This window comes from Euphorbia lathyris, chromosome 4 (assembly GCF_963576675.1).
Source record: "Euphorbia lathyris chromosome 4, ddEupLath1.1, whole genome shotgun sequence".
NCBI lineage: Eukaryota > Viridiplantae > Streptophyta > Magnoliopsida > Malpighiales > Euphorbiaceae > Euphorbia > Euphorbia lathyris.
The window spans coordinates 27911715-27932960 of NC_088913.1; the positions used below are offsets into that span (position 1 = coordinate 27911715).

At 35.7% G+C, this 21246-nt stretch overlaps 1 protein-coding gene across 5 annotated transcripts; it reads left to right on the top strand.

The window, feature by feature from the left end:
* Positions 1 to 210: 210 nt before the first annotated feature.
* LOC136226041 (receptor-like kinase LIP2) lies at positions 211 to 10549 on the top strand. Of its 5 annotated transcripts, none has more exons than XM_066014322.1 (7): positions 223 to 632; positions 1639 to 3241; positions 3344 to 3552; positions 9184 to 9319; positions 9663 to 9787; positions 9872 to 9935; positions 10013 to 10549. In XM_066014322.1, exons 2-7 carry the CDS (start codon positions 1780 to 1782, stop codon positions 10351 to 10353), a joined length of 2337 nt encoding a protein of 778 aa, XP_065870394.1. In that variant the 5' UTR covers positions 223 to 632; positions 1639 to 1779; the 3' UTR covers positions 10354 to 10549. The 5 variants fall into 5 exon arrangements, with proteins under 5 accessions (XP_065870397.1, XP_065870394.1, XP_065870395.1 ...); XM_066014323.1 differs by having other exon boundaries at positions 1766 to 3241; XM_066014324.1 differs by having other exon boundaries at positions 224 to 632; positions 1874 to 3241.
* Positions 10550 to 21246: the final 10697 nt, after the last annotated feature.

A 21246-nucleotide genomic window follows, 5' to 3' on the forward strand; every position in this document is an offset into this window, starting at 1 on the left:
CATTAGTATGATATTGTCCGTTTAGCCAAGCCCGCACAGATTTGTTGGCTTCATACTAATACTAAGGTAGTTGGTGAACTTTAGGTAACTCCAATGGACCCTCCAAAATCCGCTAGGTACGCCCCTAAAATTCACAGAGGCCAAACTAATTTGACAATCTGTTGCAACTTTCTATGTAGTTAGTAATTTTTTTTTTCTATGGAAAAATCTGGGAAAATTTAAATGGTTTGAAGAACACTATAACAGAACAAGAACTGCATATCTTTTTGTTTTCAAATGCAAATAGAGAGTATTTTTATGGTCTTTATCCACCACACCGGTCAATTTATACCCAAATAAAGTTGTTATACAAATTAATCAACAAGTTTGTTAAATTAGTGCAAAATGGCTGCTCCAAATGCCCTAGAGCATAATTGCTCTCCAGATTTCACAAGTGCAAGAGTGGCAAATAGGAATGGCGGCTTCCCTCAAAAGGAAAAAAGAATTATTGGCAAAGAAGCATCTGGTTCAGTTTATGTTGAAATCATCAGCGGGAGATGGAAACCGGAAACCGGAAACGAACATTTATGGCGAAAAATTTCTTGTGAAGTTCTCTTACAAGTTGCAACAGATCTGAAAGAGCAAGGGTTCAGGTACTTCTATAAAATCTCTGTTTGATTTGATAACTTACCTGCTAGGGACAACGATACTGGTTATCATGGTTCGAAACAGTATTACTAGGGAAAATTATATTGTTGTTCTCTAAAAAAGAATGTGTTTCAATTTTCATGGCATTTCGTGATTTCTGGTGTCAAATACAACCATTTACAATAATTTAGGAGAATTTCAATCGCGAAAATAGATTCTGCTTAATAACATTTATAGGATGCTCGCATATTAATCCTCCTCTTTTTTTTCTGAATGTGATGATTTGGATGATGAAGATGTTCGTTTGCGGACATCCATGGATGATGAGATGTTTGCTTGAATACATTCATGACGGAGTTGACTTAGATATATCCATGAACAATGATAGGGTTGACTTGGATAAACAATGGATGATGGTTGAGTTGACTTGGATAAAAATCATCCATTGCTAGAAAAATCCAAGGTTGATGAAGGAATTGATCTTTATAAATCCATGGGTGTTCAGTTATGAAGGCTAATAACCCCAAATAAATAATACTCCCATATTAATCCTTTTTTTTTTTTTAAATTCAAATCTGTGATTATTGAAATGCTCCCACTTGTCAAATGGTTTGTTGGGTTTTAGGATCTGTTCAGAGCTTTGAGATGTTAATGTAGTATAAGTTATAGAGGATATGAAATGGATAATATATTAGCTTTTCTTTTATCATTTCTTTAATATAACTGATTATTTTATTTTTTTTTAATGCTGGGAGAGTTGATTAATTCTTTTCCTCTGTCGTGAATATCACATATATGATTTCTTTTCCATTTCCTTTCATTTTCCCTCTCCTGAAACAGAGGCCATCTTTTGCTAATTATGTGAAAGGTCAAGGTTGCTCACTTTTGATGCTGCTAAAAGTCTTATAGTTGTTTAGGGGCATTCTTTTACTGTTGATTTTTTTTAAAGGTATAAATGCATCACTTCCTTCCCATTTCATCATCTCTTCAATCTTAAATTTGACAAACTAGATTTTCACCTACGAATTGGGATTTCTCCCCTGAAGCTTTGAGTGCTTGAATCTTTGTTGGTTTAAGGCTAAAAGTTCATTAGTTCTGTCTCTCATATATTTGTAATCCGTATCACATGCGTACCAAGGGGAAGAATATGATATGAAGCTCACTCAATCTTCTAAATTGATGGATGATGATGAAATTGACTTGGATAAATCCATAGATGATGGAATTCACTTGCCTAAATCAACAGATGATGGAGGTGTTCGCTTGCCTACAACCATGGATGATGATGGAGTTGGCTTGGATAACTCCATGGATGATTATGGATTTGACTTAGATATATCAATAGAGAATGATACAGTTGACTTGGATAAAACAGTAGATGATGGTGAAGGAACTGATCTTTATGAATCTATGGACAATGATTTTATAAGGGCTACCGGTGCTCGGAAGTTCTCTTACAATGCTCTGGTTCAAGCCACAAACAACTTTTCAGAGGAAGAAAAACTTGGAGAGGGAGGTTTTGGTGCAGTTTATAAAGGATTTTTGAAAGAATTGAACTGTTCTGTTGCAGTGAAGAGGGTGTCTAGAGATTCCAAACAAGGCATAAAGGAGTATGCATATGAAGTCAAGATCATCAGTCAGTTGCGACATAGAAATGTGGTAAAACTAATTGGTTGGTGCCACGAAAAAAAGGAACTCTTACTTGTTTATGAGTTCATGTCTAATGGCAGCTTGGATTCTCATATATTTAAAGAAAGTAGCTTGCTGACATGGGAGATAAGGTACAAAATTGCTCTAGGATTGGCCTTAGGACTACGTTATTTGCAAGAAGAATTGGAGCAATATGTGATACATAGAGATATAAAGGCAAGCAATGTGATGTTAGATCCAGATTTTAATCCCAAACTAGGGGATTTTGGGTTAGCAAGACTAGTAAAGCAAGGAAGAGGTCCAAATGAAACACCTTTAGCAGGCACCCCGGGTTATGTGGCGCCGGAATATGCCACTACAGGCAAGGCAAGCAAGGAATCAGATGTATATAGTTTTGGGATTGTTGCTTTGGAAATCGCTTGTGGAAGAAAAATCATCGACCGTAAGGCAAGAGAAGATCAAATAAATTTGAAAGAGTGGGTTTGGGATCTCTATGGAGAAGGAAAGCTACTTGAAGCAGCTGATCCTAGACTAAATGGAGATTTCGATAAGCAGCAAGTTGAACGTTTAATGATTGTTGGGCTTTGGTGTGCTCATCCAGATTCAAAGCTAAGACCTACAATTGAGAAAGCAATTCATGTTCTGAATTATGTAGCTCCACTTCCTGATCTGCCATCAAAGATGCCATTAGTCTCATATTTTGCTCCATTTTCCATGTCTTCTAGTAGTGCTGATTTAGTGGGAATCAATAACTCATCTCTGACTGATTTGGTTCCAGCAAGAAATAACTTTTCAGAACAAGTCAAAGTTAGGAAGACAAATTTTGGTGCACTTTACAAAGGATTCTTGAGATTGAGGGAATTGAACTCCTATATTGGAGTTAAAAAAGGCTCAAACGATGACAGACGGAGTCGTCCAAAGGTTTCCTCGAACCCGATGGAGATTGATCCTCGAGTGCAAAATAGTAAGATCATTATTCAAGAGTAACCTCATCCATAGAATATCACTTTTCAATTAGAGTATTAATTATTACTTTTACCTTTTATAACTTGTTTTTTATTGACAGATTCAGAAAAACTGATCACATTTCTTACCTATAAGGAGTTAATAACTTATACTGATGGGTTGAGTGTAAGAAACTTGATCGGCAGTGGAACATTGGGTTATATTTATCATGGAATCATCAAAGGAAAGTGGAAGAGAAATCTTAATGGCCAACATATTGCCATTCAATTTAGTCGCAGCGAAGATGAAAGAGCGACGATTTTGTGGCAAGTAAGCAAAAACTTCAGAAATAATTCATCTTATTTGCTTGCTACTTTAACTATATGTTTGATATCAGTTACTGAATTCATTGCACTGTCATTTGTACAAGTGGTATCTTCTTAAAACTTGGCCTTTTTTCTCATGCACTCTCAAAGTATTTCAAATCTATGTTGCACGGAAACATCACTTTACTAGCATTTTTGCATTTCATATCCGTTTCCTTTTGAAAGCTATATCTTGAAAGCTACGTTTTAGAAACATTGTTTCCCGATATCAATTTCTATATCCGTTTCTGTTTCCATTTCCATGCAGCTTCCCGATATTCATTTTGGTTTGATACAAATAGTTTGCTTCTTACCCCCAAAAAATACAAATACTTAGCTTCTGTTCTCTTCAGTAAGGTGAATTCTACAATCATTTTTGGGATGAACTAGTTATACGATTGATACGAAATGTGTGCAAGTCCTACGTACTTGGATGTGTTTTTAGAGCCAAAAGTTACAGTTCCAGTCCTTTGGCAAGTTTGACATCAAGTATATAGCTTAAAGTATTATTTTGCTCCTGACCTTTTATGTTTGTGTTTGCTTTCTGATGTATTTGTGATATTGATATTTTAATGTATAGCAATCAGTCATATTTGGTCCATGACTTATAGAAATCAATCGCATATGGTCTAATTTAGACGAAAATTAGTATGTATGTAAGGAAATCCACTAAATCACGCATCAGATGATTGCTATGTGGGTGGAAAAGAACTCATGTTCTCCAAGGTTGTAGTTGTAGAAGCGGAGAAATAAGTGGTTTTCGGATGTGAAATATTATACGAAAATTGAGGCAGTTAAGCAGATTGGCAAAATATTATATACATTCTAATTTCCGTCTAAAAAATTGGACCGCATGTGATTGATTGCTATATGTCAAGGGTCATTACCACAAAATAATAGGTTAGGGTATAAACACAAACATCTTTTACAAGTCAGAGTCAACGTGTCACAAAATAATAAATCAGGGACAAACTGTTACATATCATAGAAAGAAGAAACCTGGCATTAGTATTATGTAACTGCATTTAATTACCATTATGTTATGAGTGTATTCTTGTTATGATGCTATTTTGTTTTCTAGCTAGTTTGTTATGCCAGCTAGCATTCTTGATAGTTATCTTGTAACCGTTTGGCCCTTTATAGCTGGTCATGCTCATTTGAGCAAATCAATCAATAGAATCATCTACTTATTCCTCCCTAAATTCTCTTCTTCTTTTATCTTCTTCCTCTCTAAATTCTAGATCGGAATCTGCAGAACTCAGGTCCGTTTATGGTCCATCCGCAGACGAGAGCAACAACAACACGAATTCATATGGAAGCAATTACAGAGCAGTTGAAGGCACCGAGTGCTGAACTGACGGAGCAAAAATCGTCGACAGAGACGAAGCTGTCAGAGTTGCAAATTCAGATTTCCGATGAACAGAGGGTTCAAAACCAGAGGATCAAAGCTCTGTTCACTGAGCAGACTCAGATCCGGAAGGAACAATTTGCAATACATCAATCCCTACTCACTTCTCACAAAAACTTAGAAACTCTTGTTCAGAAAACCATCACCACCATTTCCAGGATGGTGGAACCTCATTCCGAATCGATTTCAATCCCACTAAAAACGCATGTTAACCATTTCAAAGAGAAGAGTGCCTTCTCTGGTTCTGACGGAATACTTGGGCCAACTCCGTCTGGAGGATTTACAGGTTTCACTCCGTCGGGATATTATTCCGGCGGAAACTCTGGTACTAAGGTAATGGTACCGGTCAATAAAATGTTGTCGTGATGCGAGTTACCTCCCTTTGATGGAACTGAAGCAGATCTCTGGGCGAGCAAGTGCAGCAAATATTTCCAGATATTTGAAGTTAGCGAGGAGAAACGAGTAGATCTAGCTGGATTGTTTATGCAGGGGCATGCGGAGAAATGGTACCGGAAATGGAAACCCAGTCATCCGGCAGTAACTTGGCCAGAATTTGTTGATGAGATGAGCAAACGATTTCCAAACACCGCAGTGCGTGATGCTGTGGAACAATTACTTAAACTACGCCAGATTACAACGATGGATGCATTCCAGGATCAATTTGAGGAAATGAAGCTCTGCCTGGAAAAGTCTTACCCCACCATCGATGAGGATTTTTACCGTAAGGGATTCATTGATGGCATCAAACCAGAATAGCAAACTTCAGTAAGACCTTTCAAACCTGTAACCTTATACGATGCAATTCAACAAGCTAAATTTCAGGAATTACATGTTCAAGCTATGATGGAAGCCCTGAAACCTAAGCCTACCTTTCGATTACCCATCCAAAATAAGCCCCGGTCACCTACTACACCTTCTAAGCCAAACACAACCCCTGTAGATTCACACAAACTGCCTGAACCTAACCAACCAGTCACCACTCAACCTTCACCCCTGAAAAGAACTCCTGGAGTTTGTTGGCGCTATGGAGATAAGTATTTTCCAGGCCATACTTGCACCACTAAGAAGTTACACGCTATGGAAGCTCTGGAAGAGGAACCTGAGCCAACTAATGAGGAAATACAGGAGGCAGATGAACCTCCCCCACCTTCTCTAGACGAAGAGCAAATTTCCCTGTCCATTCATGCTCTTATGGAGGAAGAACCAGTGGAACCTTAAAACTAAAAGGGACTATGCAGAAGAAGGTTATTCACATCTTGATAGATAGTGCCAGCACCCACATCTTTGTGGATGAGCACTTTGCCAAGAAGATTGAACTTCCACTGCTCAAGGTCAAGCCTGCAGCAGTCACCATTGCAGATGGAAGGCAACTTACAGTACAATACAAATGCAATGGTTGTGCATCACACCAGGTTTCTTTTTACTTTAAGAGTACTAGAATTAGGGGAATATGATTTGATTTTGGGAGCTAATTGGATGAGAGCTCATACCCCTGTGACATTTGATTTTGACAACAATAGGTTAATTGTATGTAAGGATAAGAAAGAAGTGGAACTTAAGGGCATGGAGGTTGAGGAGATGTCCATTAAGCAGATGACTCTTAAGTCAATGAACAAACTCATCACTAAAGGTTGGAAGGGTGTGGCTTCCACCCTGTTCCTAATGCAACTTAGTGAGGAAAATGATCCTTCACCAAACAATTTAACCACCAACCCACCTGAAACCCTTACCACTTGCACCACCAGCTTATATACCCTTACTACACCAATACACAGCCTTATTCCTAACTCATACAACCTTACCTCCACAAAGATCCCATGACCATTCAATACCTCTAAAAACTAATGAACCAGTCAATGTCAGGCCTTACAGATATTCATTTCATCAGAAAAATGAAATAGAGAGATTAATAGCTGAAATGCTTGCCTCTGGTGTTATTCAGCCTAGTACAAGCCCTTATGCTTCCCCAGTTTTACTTGTTAAGAAAAAGAAGGGAACCTGGCGGTTCTGTGTTGATTATAGGGAGCTTAACAAGCATACTATAAAGGACAAATTCCCCATACCTGTAATTCAGGAGCTTATTGATGAACTACAAGAAGCCATAGTGTTTACTAAGCTCGACCTACGATCTGGTTATCATCAGATTCGTATGCGAATGGAGGATGTTCCTAAAACAGCTTTTAAGACACACTCAGGACACTATGAGTTCCTAGTGATGCCTTTTGGGCTCACAAATGCACCAGCTACTTTTCAATCACTAATGAATACTATATTTCAGCTCTATCTTCGCAGGTTTATCTTGGTTTTCTTTGATGATATTCTCATCTTTAGCAAGACAGAGGCAAAGCATCTTCAACACCTAGAGCTTACATTTCAGTTGTTGTCTCAGCACCAACTCTTCGCAAAAGGGTCTAAGTGTGATATAGATGTGCCTTCGGTCTCTTATCTAGGCCACATCATTTCTGCTGCCGGGGTGTCCACAGATCCAGCCAAAATTGTTGCCATGACTGAATGGCCAATGCCAACTACTCTCAAGGGCCTTAGAGGGTTTCTGGGTCTCACCGGTTACTACAAACGATTCATTAAGGGATATGGCCTTATAAGTAAACCCTTAACGGACTTGCTCAAGAAAGATCAGTTTCACTGGACCACTTCTGCTACAGAAGCATTTTTAGAGCTTAAGCAGCTCATGTCTCAAGCCCCTGTGTTAGCTCTCCCTGACTTCACCAAGCCCTTTGTGCTCGAGTGTGATGCAAGTGGCTCAGGAATAGGAGCAGTGCTCATGCAACAGGGGCGACCCATCTGCTTTCTTTCTAAAAGCCTCAGCCCTAGACACCAATCCCTTTCTGCATATGAAAGGGAATTGCTGGCTACGCAGCATGTTCCTAAATCCAAAAAAATGGTATGACTGGCTGAGCCTAGCAGAATACTGATACAACACCATTTATCACAGCTCTATTAAAGTGAGCCCCTTTCAAGCCTTTTATGGGATCTCTCCTCAACTCCCTATTGCTATAGCTCCTGAAACTACACAGGTGGCGGCTGTTGAAGCCTTCTTCACTGACAGGGAGCAAATGAATAGTTATCTGAAATCCTTTCTTGCTGCTGCTCAGAATAGAATGAAACAGACAGCTGACAAGCACCGCTCTGACAGATCCTTTCAAGTGGGAGACATGGTTTTTCTTAAAAGACAGCCCTATCGATAGTTGACCTTGGCTGCTCGCACCTCTCAGAAACTCTCAGCTAAGTACTATGGTCCTTATTTGATTATAGAAAAGATTGGTCAGGTGGCTTACAAGTTGCAACTTCCCCCAAATTGCAAACTTCATCCTGGATTCCATGTTTCTCTTCTTAAGAAACAGCTACATCCTAAAATTCCTGTTTTCACTACCCTACCACCAGTCATGGACCCTGATTACATTATCACTCCTAGCAAGGTTATTAACACTAGAACAGCGTTTATATATGATCAACCCACTCCACAGCTTCTAATTCGTTGGTCAGGGTTTTCAGCAATGGATGCTACGTGGGAGGATGAACAAGCCATTCGTCGCCAATTCCCTGAATTTTATCATTCTTGGGGACAAGAATGCGCAAAAAGGGAGGGAATTGTTACATATCAGAGAAAGAAGAAACCTCGCAAGTATTATGTAACTGCATTTAATTACCATTATGTTATGAGTGTATTCCTGTTATGATGCTATTCTGTTTTCTAGCTAGTTTGTTAAGCCAGCTGGCATTCTTGATAGTTATCTTGTAACCGTTTGGCTCTTTATAGCTGGTCATGCTCATTTGAGCAAATCAATCAATAGAATCATCTACTTATTCCTCCCTAAATTCTCTTCTTCTTCTATCTTCTTCCTCTCTAAATTCTAGATCGGAATCTGCAGAACTCAGGTTCTGACACAAACGCAAACATTTTTTTTTTGTAGGGAAGGGGCTAAATAGTGCTTTAAGCAACAAAATTACATGTCTGAACTTTTTTTTTCAGAAAAGCAGAGTACACAGTAGCTGCCTGTCAAAAGCCTTAACCTTAACCTTAACCTTTTTTTTTTTGTCTTTCTCACCTGTGTTCTTTTAACAGATGTATGAAACACTTCATGAACTGAAAAAGAACAATTACATGAATGAAATTTAATTTATAATGGTAATTAATACCATTAGCCTTAATTCTTTGTTAATCTTCAGAAAGAAGTTGACTTCTTAACCAAAGTGATTCATCCAAATATCATCAATCTGATTGGCTACTGGAAAACTCAAGCTCAAAACTTATTCCTTGTTTATCCATTCATGCCAAATGGAACTATCAATAAGAAATTAGAAGGTAATCTCCCAAATTTTGTTATCATATATAATCTAACTTCTAAGTCTAACGATTCATCCAACTTTGAAAACGACAGATTAACCTCTTTAAGTTGCTTAAAATGATATGTTTAATCCCTAAGTCCTACATTGCAGAGCAAGAGAAATTTAGACAAGTTCAAAAGGCAATTTATCACACTTTAACTAAGTTTGTGAATCAATAAATCACTTTAAGCAAATTCAGGAATTAATATATCATTTTAAACCTATTTAAAGAGCTACTTAGTTGGTTTTGAAGTTCGAGGAGTCAGTTGGCTTTCAAAGCGAACTTATTCATATAATGATAATTGCTTCATTGGTATTAGTTCTTAATTGGAGCAGTACCCTTAAAATTATAAAAGGAATAGCAAGTGCAATTCAGCAGCTACATGAGCATGATCCTCCACTCTTCCATGGAGATTTATGGCTGGGAAACATTTGGTTGGATAAGGTCAGCCACATGATTACACTATTGTTATTTTATGTGAAGAATATTATCTCAATTAATAATTCCATATTCTACTTGTTTTTACAGGATTTCACTCCCAAACTAACTAATTTCGGGACAATCACAAGAGAAAATAAGAAGTCTCCATCAGGTTCAATAAAATAATACTTTGTTTTTATATTATAGCGATAAATTCACATTGAAATGTTACCGGAATTATATGATCAGGAAAGAGATCAAGCGATATTTACAGTTTTGGAATGATGATATTAAGGCTAATTACGAAGAACGAGAATGGTTTTGGTGAATGTAATTACACATGGAAGGTGGTGGACTGGGCTGCCAAAACACACAGAAGAAAAGGTCATTTAGTATCTGAAAAATTAATAAGCACAGGATGCTCCATTGATGCTGCTATTTCTATAACCAAGATTGGATTTCGTTGTGTCAAGCATGAGATTGTTGATCTACCAAAGCTTGGATTGTATTGTGACGACTCCTCTCATCCATCACAATGTCCAACTATTGCTCAAATCCTTCAAATGCTTGCAGATTTTCTTGAATATTGATTCAAAGTCTTTTGAACTTGGTCTAGTATGCTGTTAAAATCTGTTTTGATATTCGTGATTTTTCTCCTTATTAATTAATTAATTTAGTTTCACAATATCTGATATTAGTTTTCTTTTTTAGCAATTCAGTTTTGATTGTAAGCCTATATAATGGCGGTGTTTCTTATGGAATAAATACATCAGATTAATTGCAATATTTCTACTGTCAATATCTATCGGTTCTTGCTCTGTTACTTCATATTTCCAACATTTTTGGTATCAGAGCCTGGTTCTTTAGAGTGAAAGAGAGAGTAGAATCATGGCTGCTAATGGGAGTTCAGTTAATGTAGCACAACCTTCAATTTCAGTCTTCAAAGGAGAGTGTTACAAGTTCTGGAGCATCAAGATGAAGACTTTATTCAAGTCTCAAGATCTTTGGGACTTAGTAGAGAATGGCTATGTTGATCCTGATGAAGACAACAATCGCTTGAGGGAGAACAGAAAGAGGGATTCAAAAGCACTATTCTTCATTCAACAAGCTGTTCAGGAGTCCATTTTCTCCAAAAGCTCAGCAGCAACCACTTCTAAAGACGCTTGGGTAACAATGCAAACAACATTTCAAGGTACCTCAAGGGTGATCGCTGTGAGATTGCAATCTTTTCGACGTGACTTTGAGATGTTACAGATGAAAAGTGGAGAATCAGTGCAAGACTTTCTCACAAGGGTCGCAACAATCGTTAATCAAATGCGATCCTTCGGAAAAGAAGCTACCGATGGAACCGTTGTTGCAAAGGTATTGAGAAGTTTAACTTCTAGATTTGATCATGTTGTAGCTGCAATTGAGGAGTCTAAAGACCTGGCAATTTTTTCATTTGATGAATTAATGGGTTCCTTACAAGCTCATGAGGCAAGATTGAACAGATCCATTGAGACAGACGAACCAAAGGCATTTCAAGTGATCAAAGGGGGAAGCTCCAATCAGAAACGAACAACATGGAATGAACGTGGCAGTGGTTCATATCGTGGTGGAAGAAGTCGTGGCAGAGGTAGAAGAAGTGATATCAAATGCTATAAGTGCGACAAATATGGGCATTTTCAATCTGATTGCTGGTACAAGGATGCTGAAGCTAATTATGCAGAAGTTGAAGATGACGAAAGCAGACTGTTTATGGCTCATTTTGAGGGTAAATTTCATCAATGGTGTACAACATTTGTACCATTTCACACTTTGGTGTACAACCTTCAATTTGTCTCACTAATATATACGAACTTATAGGTGACCTCCCACTATGGTGTACAGCAGGTAAAAATGACCGGTCAATGTTAAGTCAACGCGCCACCTCAGATTTGACCGGTCAAAAAGTCAAAAAAAATCAACCACTTAATATAAAATTACTTCTATACCCCTATCTCTCCATCTATTCATCTTCTTCCCTCCATTTCTTTCTCTCTCTTCAAAATTCTTTCTCTCTCTAACTCCTCTCTCTAACCTCTTTCTCTCTCTTCAATCAAACTCTTATTAATTATATTTGGCAAATATATAACAAGAATAATCAGCCCCATAATGATGAGTGCTCCATCCATCTTGAGTTTCAATTTTATCTGCGAAATTGAATTTAGTTTTTTTATACAATGTTGGCTCCTTTCCCTAATGTTTTCCCCTCAATGCCATTGCTGTTGATATTCTATCGGGTTTTCCTCAATTTGTATATTCTATTTACTCTTTTGTGTTCCCAGTTATTTTTAATGCCATGGCTGGCGATTATTCATCATCCAATGAAGCTGTTGTGAAACTGATTGAAATGGGATTTGAGGAAGCTTCTGTAGTTCAGGCTGTAAAAAAAAGGCGGGTTCATCACTTAATGACGCGGTTGAATATATCTTGAATGCGCCTTCTGAAGATTGTTCAGGTGGACCTAAAATTACACTAGTAGCAACAAAAGGGCTATCGGCAAAAGAAACTCTCTTTCCACTCTTTCAAGTGATCCTACACAATCTAGCATATTGGATCATTTTCAATCAACAGAGAGACCCAAAGAAGCAAAACTACTAGAGCACCTGACGTATCAATTTTTGGATCAGATGTCTCACCCTGTCCTGCAGATGAAGTTAATCTATCATTGAGTAGTGTGGATTCTGGTAACCTCAACACAGAGAGCTAATAATTTTGCAAAATATAATTGATAAGAGTTTGATTGAAGAGAGAGAAAGAGGTTAGAAAGAGAGAGGAGTTAGAGAGAGAAATTTGAAGAGAGAGAAAGAAATGGAGGGAAGAAGATGAATAGATGGAGAGAGGGGGGCATAGAAGTAATTTTATATTATGTGGTTGAATTTTTTTGACTTTTTGACCGGTCAAAGCTGAGGTGGCGTGTTGACTTAGCATTGACCGGTCATTTTTACCTGTTGTACACCATAGTGGGAGGTCACCTATAAGTTCGTACATATTAGTGAGACAAATTGAAGGTTGTACACCAAAGTCTGAAATGAGGTAAAGGTTGTACACCATTGATGAAATTTACCCCTCATTTTGATGATAATAGTAAAATTGCAGCAGCTGTATGGTTCATAGACAGCGGTTGCTCCAATCATATATCCGGTATAAGAGAAATATTTAAGGAGCTTGATGAAACTAAGAAGATGCAAGTCAAACTTGGAGATAATAAAGACATCCAAGTTAAACTCCTCCATGATGTTCAATTTGTTCCTAATCTAGCACATAATCTGCTGAGTGTAGGACAATTGATGGCTAGTGGTTATTCAATAACATTTGATGATGGCTCGTGTATTATCAAAGACAAAACATCAGGAAGAATGATGGCCAATGTTCACATGACTAGCAACAAAATGTTTCCACTTGATGTTTCAAGTGCTGAACATTTTGCTCTAGCTGTTTGTGAGAAAACTGAATCGAAGCTATAGCATCTGCGATATGGGCATCTAAATGTGAATGAGTTGAAGTTGCTGAAACAAAAAGGTATGGTTTATGGACTTCCAAAAATTGAATCATTTGATTTATGTGAGGGATGTGTATATGGAAAACAAGCAAGAAAGTCGTTTCATGTTAATGGGGCTTGGAGGGCTTCTAATTGTCTTGAATTAATTCATCCTGATTTGTGTGGACCCATGAACACCGAATCATGTGGTGGGAGTCGTTATTTCTTTCTTTTGACTGATGATTTCAGTCCTATGAGTTGGGTCTATTTTTTGAAAAACAAATCATAGGCTTTTGAGAATTTCAGGAAATTTAAAGCTCTTGTAGAGAAGCAAAGTGAGTCTTCTATAAAAGCTCTCTACACAGATAGAGGTGGTGAATTCTTATCAAACGAGTTCAACCAATTTTGCGAAGAGAATGAAATTCATAGAGAATTAACAGTTCCGTACACACCAGAGCAGAACGGGGTTGCGGAAAGAAAGAATCGCACAGTGGTTGAGATGGCCAGAAGCTTATTAAAAGCAAAGGAAATCCCAAAATTCCTTTAGGTAGAAGCAATTGCAACCTCAGTTTACTTGTTGAATCTTTCACCAACCAAGGTTGTGTTGAATCGGACACCATTTGAAGCTTGAGAGATATGAAGCCTTCGGTAAGCCGCTTATGCATCTTCGGTTGTATTGCCTATGATTTGGTACCTTCACAAAAACTAAAAAAAAAATTGATGAAAAATCAGAAAAATGCATTTTTATTGGTTATTGTTCTCAGTCCAAAGCATCGACTATATAACCCTTTTAGTGGCAAGGTGATAATTATCAGGAATGTTGTGTTCAATGAAGAGGGGAAATGGAAATGGAGTAGCAGCAGCTGTAATGAAATTAATCTTGAAGTCTTGATAGATGAAGGTTCAAATTTGGAGCCAACAAATCTAGAAGAATCCTCAGATTTGAACTGCAGCAGCTCCACAAGCCTCACTCCGAGAACTTCAAGTAGCAGCAGTTCACTATCATCAAGTGAATCATCATTAAGTGAATCCTCTGAGACACCTCTAAGAAAATTCAAACCCTTAAATGAAATTTATGAAACTTGTGCATTTGCCTTAGTTGTTGTAGATCCCGGAACATATAAAGAAGCAGTAGAAAAGGAGGAGTGGAAAGATGCAGTGGAAGATGAACTCAGGGCCATTCAAAAAAATGAGGCATGGGAGCTGGTGAATATACCAAATGATAAGAATGTAATCGACTTGAAGTGGATGTTTAGAACCAAGTACCATGATGATGGAAGCATCCAAAAACACAAAGCTTGATTGGTGGCAAAAGGATACCCGCAACAGCAAGGTATCGACTTTGACGAAACGTTTTCTCCTGTTGCTCGCTTTGAAACAGTGCGACTTTTCTTGGCTATAGTTGCACATTCAGGATGGCATGTGTACCAATTTGATGTCAAATCAACCTTCTTAAATGGAGAACTAGAGGAGGAGGTGTACGTTGCTCAGCCTGAAGGGTTCGTTGTTGAAGGCAAAAAAGAAAAAGTGTACAAGCTATGAAAGGCCCTCTGCGGATTAAAGCAGGCTCCATGCGCATGGTACAGCAAGATAAACTCGTATTTTTTGGAAAATGGATTCAAAAGAAGTGAGAATGAACCTACAATTTACTTGAAAAAGGGAGGTAACAATGAATTTCTTGTTGTCTGTCTTTATGTTGATGACATTATCTATATGTGTTCCTCCCCTTCTCTTGTCAATGAATTCAGAAGCAACATGATGACAAGCTTTGAAATGTCTGATTTGGGTCTGTTGCATTGTTTTCTTGGTCTTGAGGTGAAACAAGTAAAAGATGGAGTGTTTATTTCACAAAGAAAATATGCAGTTGATCTTCTCAAAAGATTCAACATGTCGAATTGTAACATTGCAGCCACACCTATGAATATGAATGAAAAATTGCAGCTGGAAGACGGAACTGACAAAACTGATGCAAAAAGTTTCAGAAGTTTAGTTGGAGGAATGATTTATTTGAGTCATACTCGACCAGATATTTCATTCTCTATTGGTATGGTTTCAAGATTTATAAGCAATCCAACAAAGTATCACTATGGAGCAACAAAAAGGATTCTACGATACATAGTTGGAACTTTGAAATATGGAATTTGGTATAATAAAGATTCAAAATTGAAGGATTTCAAGTTAGTTGGCTTCACTGACAACGATTGGGCAAGTTCCTTGGATGATAGAAGGAGCACCTCTGGAAATATATTCAATTTGGGGTCTGGAGCTATTATATGGAGCTCAAAAAAGCAAGCAAGAACAGCTCTCTCTACATCAGAGACGGAGTATATTTCTGCTACTTCAGCGGCATGTCAGGCAATATGGTTGAGAAGGTTACTTGCAGATTTCAATGAGGTGTAAAATGAGGAAACTACAATTTTCTGTGATAATAAGGCCACAATTGCAATGATAAGAAATCCTAGCTTTCATGGAAGAACTAAACATATTGACCTCAGGTTTCATTTTATTCGTGACTTGTTGCCAAAGAAGAGATTAGCCTGGAGTACTGTAGCACTGATCAACAGCTTGCGGATATATTTACAAAAGCTCTCCCATGTAACAAACATGTTTACTTCAGAACAAGACTTGGTGTATGCGACTTTAAAACAAGGGGGGTGTTGAATATTGATTCAAAGTCTTTTGGACTTGGACTAGTACGCTGTTAAAATCTGTTTTGATATTCGTGATTTTTCTCCTTATTAGTTAATTAATTTAGTTTCACAATATCTGATTTTAGTTCAGCTTTTTTAGCAATTCAGTTTTGATTGTAAGCCTATATAATGGCATTGCTTCTTATGGAATAAATACATCAGATTAATTGCAATATTTATGTTGTCAATATCTATCTGTTCTTGCTCTGTTACTTCATATTTCCAACAGATTTATGATAATTGTAAATTATAGGAGCTCTTTCACTTTTTTATTTTTGTTGATTAAGTTCTCATTAATCTTTTGATTTACACATTGAGTATTCGATCAGTTATAAATTTATATTGGTATATATTAAGACATTGATTACTGAAAAATTTAGCTGTGAACATAAACTATAAGACAAATAACATAAACTATAGTAATTTTTGAAGAATGTTTGAGAAAAACTATTTGACATTCAACTTTCAATAATTGGGGGATGTTACATTACATGACCACTATAAAATAAGACATGTTTGGACTACAATTTTCGTCACATCTCTATCAACATAATAAAAAAAGAAACACCAAATCTTTTCTTCTTAGGTTTCATTAACTATTCCCTCCTCTTTATTGTTTCATATTTTTGCCCATTAATTTCTACACATAAGAATAAGACAGTGTTTGGTTGGCTATTTAATTACTATAAATTTGAGTTAATAAACAAAAATTAAATTGAAAATTGGTATGTGGGGCTAGTAATTAAATGTTGCAGTCTCATTCCAAAGAAGTCTCCCAATAAACTATGAAGTGATGGTCAGCTTCTTGGGTAAGAGGATTTTGAATTTAATCCTATATTTATTATCTTCTTTTTGTTTTCAATATTTTTGACAATTTACTTTTCTTTTATTTCAAATTTAATCAGTTAATTTCAATTTTACCCATAATGTTTAAAATGGTGCAATTTTACCTCCAACGTTGATAAATTAGATCAATTTCAGACATTATTATAAAACATAGATATTTTTATTCTTTATTCTGCACCAATTGCATAACAATTCATTCAAAAAAATGATTTCATGTTTTTTATAATTTAATAATAGAATTGGAGATTAATATTTATAAATTCAGTAAAAAAATTATTTTTTTTTGTCTAATTCATATAAAAAGACGGTATATTTATTTTTTTATTTTTTTCACATCTCACTATATGTTTGTGATTTATTACTGATAAAACGACGCACTTGTGAAGTGTAGATGACAAGATTCATAACCGATACGACAGTTTGATAAATTATTTCTGAAATTGACCCAATTTATCAACGTTAGAAATAAAACTGCTCTTGAGTTCCAATATTGGAGGTAAAATTACATCAGGGATAAAATTATTCTTCACCCAAAACGTTAGAGATATTTTTACACCTTAATTCTTTAATTTATTATTTTCCTTCATTGCACTCTTAGATGGTCAACAGCTTTCATATGGATGTCATTTGAATTCAAATCAGGCTTATAAATTGGTAGAGACTCTATCAAGTAAAGTAAAGGGATAAGGACAAAAAAAACAATACCTGTGGTATACCGGTTTTGCGAATTCGAACCTGTGGTATTTTTTTTTTGCAAGGTCTGTGCTAAACGCCGTTAGCAAAGAGAGGCAAAATTGACTAACGGTGTTAAAATTCAAAGAGAAAAAAGTTAATTTAGTCCTTATATTTATTTATTTTATAAATTTACCCCCTTAATTATCTAATTATCACAAATCAACCCCAAAATCAAAAATATCATCTTCTCCATCTCTTTTTAATTTTTTACTCTCAACAATCACATTTCCATTATAATCAGATGTAATGACTTTAGCATGAACTTCCTTACCTTGCTTCAACCTCTGTAAATTACCAGAAGCAGTCAACACAGTCCCAAATATGAACACATCTGGTGCAATTTAATTTCCCATAAAAAAAACCCTAAAGCTTCATCATACATATCTTCCTAGTAAATGTCGAGATTATAGATGTCCAACATACATCATCTGGTTCAATCAATTCATCGAACACTTTGCGTGCATTTTTAATCCCACAATTCCTGCCATAGAAATCAATCAAACCACTACCAATTACACAATTAGAATCAAATCCAAGACCAATAACAACCCCATGAAAGCATTTACCAAGCCTCAAGTTCCCAAGATCAGTACAAGCCTTAATCACAGCAGATACAGTGAACGCATTCGGCTCAATTCCAAAATCCCCCATTTCACAAAACAATTCAAGAGCATTTGGGTAAGAGGGAAGCGTAGAGGAATGGCTTGTTAGCGAGTTTGCTGGAGTCTAGAAAATTGAGAAGATGAAGTGCATCAAAGAAAGCACCCGACCAGCATCTTTCTCTGCCGATCTAGATTGGCTAGATCAGAAAACAGAGAAAGAATGAGAAGATAAAGTTTTATCAGTTATCCCCAATTCCAATTCGAAAACTAAAATTTCTTCCGCCAAATTCTTCAACTCATTCGAATTCATCTCCTCCATGTCTTCTGGGTTCGATTTATCAGAGTTTATTTGAGAATAAGAGAAAGACTGGATCGATGTTCACTCGAAATTCTGGGCGAGTTCGATTATGAACAGAATCGAAGGTTCTGCTAAAGGTTTGAACTTTGAAGTGGGTAAGATTAAGGATTTCAAAGTGAGATCTCAATTGAAGGAAGAAAATGGTGGTTGTCGTGATGGTGGAGGAGAGAGAGGTTGGAAATAGAAGAGAGAGAACCATATATATAAGGGTAAAATGAGGTTTTGATTTTTATTTTTGATTTTGGGGTTGATTTGTGATAATTGGATAATTAGGGGGGTTAATTTATAAAATAAATAAATATAAGGACCAAATTAACTCTTTTCTCTTTGAATTTTAACATAGTTAGTCAATTTTACCTCTCTTTGCTAACGGCGTTTAACACAAACCTCTGTTTGCAAAAAAAATACCACAGGTTCGAGTTCGCAAAACCGATATACCACAGACATTTTTTTTGTACTTATCCCTAAAGTAAATATAAGAAGTTGGACACGTGTTTCTATGAGAAGAAGTAAGGATATGTATCATGGGACAAGCAACATGAACCAATAGAAGTGTCCCTAATTCTATACGTAACGCGGTTTTAAACATTTTCGGAGTATGTGATAAATGAAAAAAATTGGTCCCTATTCATTAAAAAAATTATATAATAATAAAATAAATACAAAAATACTTTAAATTAATTTTTAACATAATAAAAATAATTTAATTAGATATCGTATAATAATTAAAAAAAAATGGACCCCTTAAGACTCTTAAATCATTAGACTTTAGATATTTCTTAAATAAATTAACATTCACTTAATTTAGTTAGATATTATATAATAAAAAAATTGGCCTCTTAAATGTGGAGATCATGTGCAGAGGAGTTTTTTTGTTCTCCTTTCTCCTACTCCCCTGGACATATATCTATTGGCAGAGCTAGGACGTGCATCATGACTGACTACAAAATTTTTTCCTAATACCCTATAAATAGAATAAGATATTCTAAAGTTAGAGTACACACAAATATTCTCTGCAATATAGCCATAATTTCTTATTACATAGTATTCATTGTTCTTGAACTCGACTAACTTTAATTTTAGAATGGGGTCGTAGGTCCTCGGCCCCTCCTTTGATCTCCTTATATGTCTTATCGTAGACATAGAATGATCTTTAGCTCGCACAAAAAGACTCCATGCATATTTACTTGTATCAAAGACTTTTAATAAATTACCGATAAAAAGAAAAATACCTACAAAATCTCTAAAATATCTAAAAAAAATAATGTATATTTATTGTGAAAATGCTTATATCATTCCATTAGATGAATTTAACACAAGAAGACTTCAAAATCATATCGTCTAATGACTCCAACTTCTAAAAAGTAAACAAAAAATCAAAGATACTTTCATATTCTATATATTGCTCAAACCTCCTATTAAGAGAATTGGCGGCTTGATCAACAATGTACAGAAAATAATTAACTCTAAATGACTCATCTGCACATAGTGGAGTAATTGATGAAGCATTTAGATTCTCATCAAAATGTTTTTTTCTTTGAATTTCACGCCTTTAGGGAACTATAGGATCAATATTCATTTCAATGGTAAGTTCTTTGGCACTACCCAATACATCATAAAATCCAGTTTAAAGAAATCAATTCCTTAAACTTTTTAATAGTCACATCAATGAACATATTTTTTAATTGTAAAAGCTTGCCAACCAAATTAATTGCACATAATATTTCATACCAAATGATTATTGCAATAAAAAAAACTCAAGATCACCAATCTCATTAGTTGCTAAGGATTTTTCTTCACTCTTTATTTTAAAATCATTATTATTATCTGCTACTTGAAGTAAAGCTTCTCGTATTTCTAACATTTGGAATCTTATAGCTTTAACATTATCAACACGACTCTCAATGATTTAAGAGTTAATCCTTTTACACTATATTTCAAAATTTCATGTCTCTTAGTAGAACATGCAAAAATTGTATATACGATATATAACTCTAAAAAAAGTTTGTGGCTTTACTAAATGTATTAGCTATATCAAATAATGTTAAGTTTAGACTATGACAACCACGAGGAGTATAAAAAAATTCTAGAGTTTATGTCCAAAGTTTCTTTTGTACTCCTTGATGTTTTCTTTTCATATTTGATTTACAATCATAACCTTGTCCTCGCACATCAAATATATCAAAAATTAAGATTTTTCAATTCATTTTATAAAACATTAAAAAGCCCTTCTCTTATTGTATCATTCACATTCAAAAATCCTAAAAAGATTCCTTAATACTAACCGGATTTGAGGAGGCATTCACACATAAGACATTTGTTTTTTATGACTAACATCGGGAGTACAATCAAGTATAAGAAATATTTTACTTGTTTTATTTTTTTTAATGATTTTTGTTTTAATTGCAGAACCAAGTAGAAATATGAACTCATTTTGGATGGTATGACCTAGATAATGATGGTGAATGTCATTTTTAGTATTAGTAATACATCTAACATGTTCTTGGACAACTAGGTCAAACTCTGCTAATATTTCAATTAAGCCCAAAAAATTACCATTACTATTTCGGTATAATATCACATTAGAACCACGAAATGCTCAATTATGCTTAACAAGAATTTTTTTCAATTGAAATAATTCCTTGTAAGACTTTCTTACAGCGATCTTTTAGTTTGATTCTTTTGAAACCTGAAATGCAAATCATACCGAGTTGCCAAATTTTTAACATGATCCATGCTTGTGTCATGTT